Genomic DNA, 7,064 nt, shown 5'->3' with positions numbered 1-7,064 from the left:
TATTATAAACATACCTAATAATTCTCTCTCTCTCTCTATCTATACGCGTCACTGCTTCTTCTTTCCGGACCGACCGGATACATCCATACCCCTGGTTGGAGTTGCATGATCGTGCACTCTGATGGAGATAGATCTGAACGGACAGCCCGTTACTTGATCTAACCAGTTTTATTTTGTAAGCTTAAACCAGTCAGTTACATTAAGGCTGCTAAGTCAGTTTCCCTTTCCTGGTTGCTGTCTTTTAGCCAGTCTGGTTCTATTCCTCTTTAAGTGGCCACTCTTATATATAATGAGATATACCATTGCATCAATTCTACACCATATATTTACTATCATAAGCTTTTAAAAATAAGTTTAAACTAAACTACTGTGAGATATTCGATTTATTATAGAAAAAAAAACACACAATGTAAGTAAATCCTACAAGAGTTTTGTATATGAAGAAAGGAAAATAAAATACACAGAACAAAACAAACATAGAAAAGACATTTTATGTACATGTTGATGCTCAAAATTAAGTGTGTTAGGTGTATTAAGTGTGTATACATTTCCACTTGAAACCAGACTACTTTGACATATGAATACAGTTGAGATGAAGCAATAGTAAAGGTTTTTGTACTGAGCAAATTCCACCTGACTTGGCATGATGCTGCAGGCAGTGTTTAGAAATGTGGACATGAGGAAAGAAACTCAAGCCAATCTGTCAGAGTAGGATTCATCGCACGGGGCTGAAAAGCAGAGCAATAAAATCAGTGAAAGTAACGTATGCGTATACAAATGTGCAGCACTTGCATACAAATGTGTCATTCTGTACAGTTCTTTTATTACATGCATCTTTTTTAGAAGGTTTCAGATTTGGGTGACTCAATCAAAACCCCACAGAATATTTTCCAAAATGAAACATGCTTGATGTAGAAACTCTGTACCACTTAAAAAAAAAATGGGTTTCCACAAAAACAGTTGAACAGAGCAAACTCACATCTGAGACCATTCTGGACCCTTCGTGTCCCTTTTAATGAATGCACAAAATAGATTGGCCATACCTAATGTTTTTGCTATCTTTATAATTGTTTTGTTTTGAGGCAAACATCATACTTCACATTTACTTTAGCTCTTTATCTGCATATTTGTCAGTGAAATTTGTTGGGAATAACACACCTGGCCATGGAAAAGCTAATTTTCCAATTACATTTGATCCCTTAAAAGGGGGTGACATAAAAAGTGCAGCAATTCCTACACTTCATCCAAATTTGGTGCAGCAGAGATACTCTGTTTAGTTTGACTTAAAATTAATTTAAATCACTTAAAAATTAATTAAACCTGAAAGCTTGCTCATGGCCATTATTTAATTTAAACTCCTAGTGTATACAGTGATAGACAGCATGAAATAACAATAACTTTGGTAATGTCCAAATATATGTGCACCTATGGAAAACTAGCACAATTTACTACAGAGTTCTATTAAGGCAAGTTAAGGCATTTTTAGTCTTTAAGGTGAAGAAGACATCCTGCACTGAATACCTTCACAATATTGCGGGGCAGATCTTTCCTGACATTTTTACCTGCAGAGTAGATAGGTCGAGAAGGTTGCCATCTTTGCGCACAGCAAGCAGTTTGGCATGGCCACTTAATGGGTAGCCCTCGTCCAGCTCCAGCTGGCACACTGTGGTGGCAGACTTGAGAAAGGTCAGCAGGCGCTTTGCTGGACACCAGTCGATTGCAAACCTGAGATACATTTCTGGTGTGTTAAACAACTCACATAGTAACTGATGACTATCTAAACTATGTAAGGCAGTTGATTTATATTAAGTAAGTATTAACTAATATATAGACTATGGTCTCTGTACCTGGAATGCAGAGCCTGGATTTCAGCAAGCATCTTTCCTTGACTAATGTAGCACTCCATCACTTCCAACGGTGCAGCACTCAGCTCTCTTACAGTCCCTTTCACTGACTCCTCTATAAGGCCTGCAGTGCCCTGAAACACCTGGATCGGACAACACAAACAACACATTTCTCTTGTATTCGGAGTCACAAAACCAGCACAAATAAAAAACTTGAACCAAAAAAAAAAATAAACACCCCACAAAACAAACAAACAACCAACAATAAATAAATAAAAATTCACCTGCAGGCGGAAGTGGTTTTCTGTTGTCATGGTAACAGACAGATGCAGAGGCTGCAGGGACTGTTGGGTGATGCGGGGCAGAAGCTCTAGACGCAGCTCAGAGGGGTTTGCAGACAACAACCTATACTGCATATTAGCCTGAGTGACTTTCAGGGCAGCCTGCAACCTGAAAGAGGACACAGTTCCAGTCAAGCTGATATGCGATCCTCAATGTACTGAAAGAATCCAGCCAGATTGTCAGCTATTTCTAATTTAAAATCTAATTTCTGTTGCTAGTAAGCCCTTACTGTATTCTCTGTATCAGTAAGCACTGTTTTCTGTGCCTAGTGTGAGCACATCTGATGATTGCGGTCACCCAAACCATGTCTCAATTCACCATGTGTGTCTGATTTGTGAGGATAAGCAGTTTGCTATTCTAGAGACTGCAATCAAATAAATATACTGTATTTTTCCCCTCACATTCAAAAATTTTCTAAGATGCTGCTCACCTGTCTCTAAATGCTGTCATTGCGTTACTAGCCACGTTTGCTAACTGTTTGTTTACTTGATTTTTGCTTTCACAAAGCCGCCTGTCACAAACACGCAAGGCATCCTGAGCTTTCTGCAGGGAATCGTCTAGTTGCAGATGCATCTGTTTCTGTGGGTCAGAAAATAAATGTGTGATAATAAGCAAATCATAACAGAGCAAAATAAAATTTGCACAAGAAGGAAAAATGTCAAGATTATTGCACAGTGGATTTTGAAATGACACACTCCAGTAGAAAATTTGCTACTAGCAAAATTATTATTTGTAGCAGGAGTTGTGTTGCATGCACACATTCTGATAGAATTCAAGACTGCCCGGTGCACACAGGGTTAAAGCAGAGGCCTTGAATCACTCACTCCTTCCATTAGTCACTATTTGTCCATAACACAAGGTTATTTAACTTTATGACAGGATAACTATATCAATCATTCAGCAGCTTAAAAATGTTACATTTTAAATTGTTAAGAATAATATTAGACTCATTCCCTCCTTGACTCCTCTACATTTACTGTCACATGCTCTCAGTTTCTCTCTCCTGATTGGTTTCAGATACACCCAGTCAAAGGGTAGTCTGACTTTTTCCAACGCTTGATACTGGGGTGTGATTTTGTTCTAACCGGACAACCATGACACACGCTCTGATTGGGAATTGCTATTTAAGTTGTCAAAGTGACCCACAGCAGATTTTTTGTCCCCTGACCCAGTAATCATGGATGACGGTAGTCATGGATTTTCGTTCACCTTTTGAAACCAGTAACCTTTTCCTTGTTGCCATTGTGTGTTGCATTATGATTAACTACTAAATAAAAACTTACTTCAGCTCTTTTCTTTGACTGTAGTGCAACTCTCTCCTGTTCCTCCCACTCCTCTTTCTGAAAGAGATCATATATAAAGTGGGTCTAAAAAAAGGGTTTTGCCAAAAGAAAAATCTGTTATTGATGTTATTTCTTTTCTACAATTTACTTCAACAAAATTTAAAGTTCATTTTAGTTAAAAAGTAAAAGAGAGAGAGAGACATAAAAAGTACTGGGGAACAAATGCTAGATCAAAGTACTTTTTTTTCCAGGGATACCAGAAGAGCCTCAAGCCGTTGCCGTTTTTTAAGTAGCTCTTCCATGTGCTCCACCAGCGTGCTTATCAACCCATCCACTTCCTGGACTTGCTCAAGCCACTCTGCCTTTAAAGCCTTCCAATGAGTGCTGGCCTCAGTGTCTGCATACACGAGTACACAGTCAATTATCATTCACAAATGTTCAACTAGTGCATGTAACATTATTCAACTAAACAGTGAGAAAAAAGCCTCACCCCAGGACCCCTAAACGCAAAAAAATCCCTCTCACCAGGTTTAGGTGGACAGGGTTCATTCAGGAACTGCTCTGCGGACTCCAGAAAGGCAAGAAGCTTCAACATATCATCCATCACACCATACTGCTGGCACATGATCTTCTGTTTCCGCCTGCAGTCCTATACAACAGAAACAAGTCACAGATACCCAAATAAAAAAAGATTATAAGACAACGTAAAGAATTAAATAAACAAGCAAATTGGTTTTACATCATTGGTCTTAAGTATGTTTCTATCTATTTATATTCACCGAGACCACAGATACATCATCCTGAACATTTTAGTATTTTCCCTAACAATTAATTGAAGATTTAGGAGGCCTTCTGAGTCTGATGCAGGAAAACAATAACATTTTAAGAACAGAGCCAGGGCACTTTAGGCACCTACACCAACGCTTACCATTAAATAAGCTGTCATAACCTTTCCCTCGCCAGCGTCTTGAACCTCGGTGGAATCGCATGTTTTCAGCAGAACAGGGTCTGTTCGTTCAAGTAACCTGAATTCAGGTAAAACAATTACCAATACATATATATATATATATATATATATATATATATATATATATATATATATATATATATATAAAAAGAAAAAGTACAATATATATAATCCCCAATGAACAAGCCTGAGGTGACTGAGGTGAGGACAAACTCCCTTAGATGGAAGAGGAAGAAACCTTGAGAGGAACCAGACTCAAAAGGGAACCTCATCCTCATATGGGTGACACTGGAGGGTGTGATTTTATATATATATATACAGTCTGACAAATGTGTATTGATGCAAAAGATCACATGGAGTTCACTTCTCCTCTTTAGTATCGCAGAGTCTAACGTTTTACAGCTCTACAAGATGCACATTTGCCAGACAATAACACTAGCGAGCTAACAAGAAGTTAGCATTACTTACATAGAAAGTATAAACTTTATGAATAAAATAACTAGATTTGAATTGTATATATTAAATGTATACATATACTGTTTGCTTTTATCATAGTAGTGTATTCCCAAAAACATACGTACGCAACTCCTCTTTCTGTCGCCATTTTGGTTTTGAATCTAACCCGCGCGAATCTCATTGGTCAGGATTCATCTCCGCCTCTAAGTTTTGGCTTTCTTCTTGTTGAAATTTTTTACGACGGCTTGCAAAATCAGCTACTCGGATCATTGTCGCCACCATGTGGACTGAAGCGTATCGCATCGCGGATGTGGCTTCTGTAAGGTTTTTTGTTTTTGTTTTTTTTTAATAAATATTTGTAGTTCGCGTGCATGGAAGTAAAATGAATGCATGAATGAATGCATAAATTAATGAATTAGTCAGTCAATTTTCTGCTTTTCATTGATGTGTGATGTTCCTTCTCTTTTATTCTAGGCATAGATAAATAGATAAGATTTGCTTCTTAAAAGAACCATTGTGACAGATTTTATACCTTTTAACACACAACAATATTAGATTTCAGCTACAGTAATTACAAGAACAACTTTCAGACTTTCAGCGATTATTAAATAGAGAAATTTACCTTAAATTTCCCACCACTACATTAAAAAGTAGTAACAAAACTGCAGAACTTCTGTCAACACCATGATGAAAACATATGAATACTTCGTGTGCTCTTGGTCTTCTTGGTCTTCTAGATAAATGCTGCAGGTCTTTAGCTATCCACCGAAACTATCCATCCATTTCCAGTCGGTCCCAAACATGTAGTCTAAATGTCCATGAGCATTTTTGAATCCCATGTAAAAGATATTTCATTATTCATTTTTTCAACCCTTATAACTCGCATGCAGAGATGTTTCCATCATAGGAACAATATTTCTGAGGACCCGTTTAGTAAATACATGAGTAAAAACATGGCTGTCTACTTGTCTACTGTTGTATGAATGCTTAGTAAGATCCATATTTTTATTTGGATTTGGTTTTGCTACTTTGATTTCTGTTGAGCTGCTGGTAATGCGCTATATCTGGGGAAATATATAAATAAAACGCATTTAAATGATGAATAAAATATATAAATAAACCTTCTGCATCCTTAGAAACTTACAACTGAATCATTTACATTATGCATTTAAATAGTATAAATGGTTTAAGATTTTGTGTTGGCTTTAAATAAAACGCAATGCAATGCAATCAACTTGTCCGATGCAAATGTAATGAAATACATTAGAAAAATCACGAAAAATTCTATTTAAAATTCTATCTATTAAAATTCTTTTATTAATTTTGTCCAAATTAATAAAATGCGACACTTTTTTTAACAAAAAAAAAAGTCTTATTATATAATTCATACTCTTAAAAAATCATGTCTATTTATTTATAAATTTATATACTTACCTGCTGGGATAAATACATTAAGACCAAATTTTTAATTTCTCAAATTTTATCGATCTCTAATTTAATTACAAAGGAAAAATAAATAATTTGAATAGATTTCTGTTGATAAAAGAACAATATCTAATCAGTTTACAAACAAATCCTAACGAAGGTTATTGAAAATGTTTGATTTATTTGTTATACCGAATTCCCCCCTCATTCTATTTCAGGAACAATAAACATTTATTTATACATCCATGTAGTTTACACACCGCTTTCTAGAAAAATGCTAAACACTTTTAAACTGTGTTTCTTAAGCATCATCCATGCATGTGCTAGTTTGGTTAGTTTAGTTCGTTTATATATTTGAAAAGCTTTACTTTCTCAAGCATTTCCCTACAAAAAAAAAAAAAATGAATAAATCAACCATAATAATAATCCCAGTGATTCCAACATCATTTTGACTCCAAACAAATGATTGAAAACAACGTTGCCGCTTATTGTATATATAATTTAAGTCTTAGAGAACAGCTCCTCCTCTAAAAGTTGTTTTACTTACATTTCCATAATATTATGGTTAAAAATAGTTAGGTTAGATTTTTGTGTCGCTACCTGTGTAGAATTAATGCTCCAAAATCCCAGTAATAAGAAACTCTGCTATTAAAATTCTGATTATAATAATTATTATTATCTAAATGCCATGTTATGTTCATTTAAGGTAACTTTGAGGTCATTTTCACGCTGTACCGAGGAATTAAA

At 35.7% G+C, this 7,064-nt stretch overlaps 1 protein-coding gene across 1 annotated transcript; it reads right to left on the bottom strand.

Annotated features, from left to right (window-relative positions):
• Positions 1-365: 365 nt before the first annotated feature.
• On the bottom strand, positions 366-5,157 carry si:dkey-225f5.4. Its single transcript, XM_027139011.2, has 10 exons — positions 5,018-5,157; positions 4,398-4,494; positions 3,995-4,118; positions 3,709-3,866; positions 3,470-3,526; positions 2,617-2,765; positions 2,129-2,294; positions 1,848-1,987; positions 1,563-1,725; positions 366-728 (listed from the first exon to the last, which is right to left on the bottom strand). The coding sequence occupies exons 1-10, from the start codon at positions 5,071-5,073 to the stop codon at positions 663-665; spliced, it is 1,176 nt and encodes a 391-aa protein (XP_026994812.2). The 5' UTR covers positions 5,074-5,157; the 3' UTR covers positions 366-662.
• Between the last annotated feature and the right edge of the window lie 1,907 nt (positions 5,158-7,064).

The sequence above is a fragment of the Tachysurus fulvidraco genome, chromosome 15, assembly GCF_022655615.1.
Source record: "Tachysurus fulvidraco isolate hzauxx_2018 chromosome 15, HZAU_PFXX_2.0, whole genome shotgun sequence".
In the NCBI taxonomy this organism is placed as follows: Eukaryota; Metazoa; Chordata; class Actinopteri; order Siluriformes; family Bagridae; genus Tachysurus; species Tachysurus fulvidraco.
Note: the sequence above shows the minus strand (reverse complement) of the source record. Positions and strands in the feature narration are given on the sequence as shown.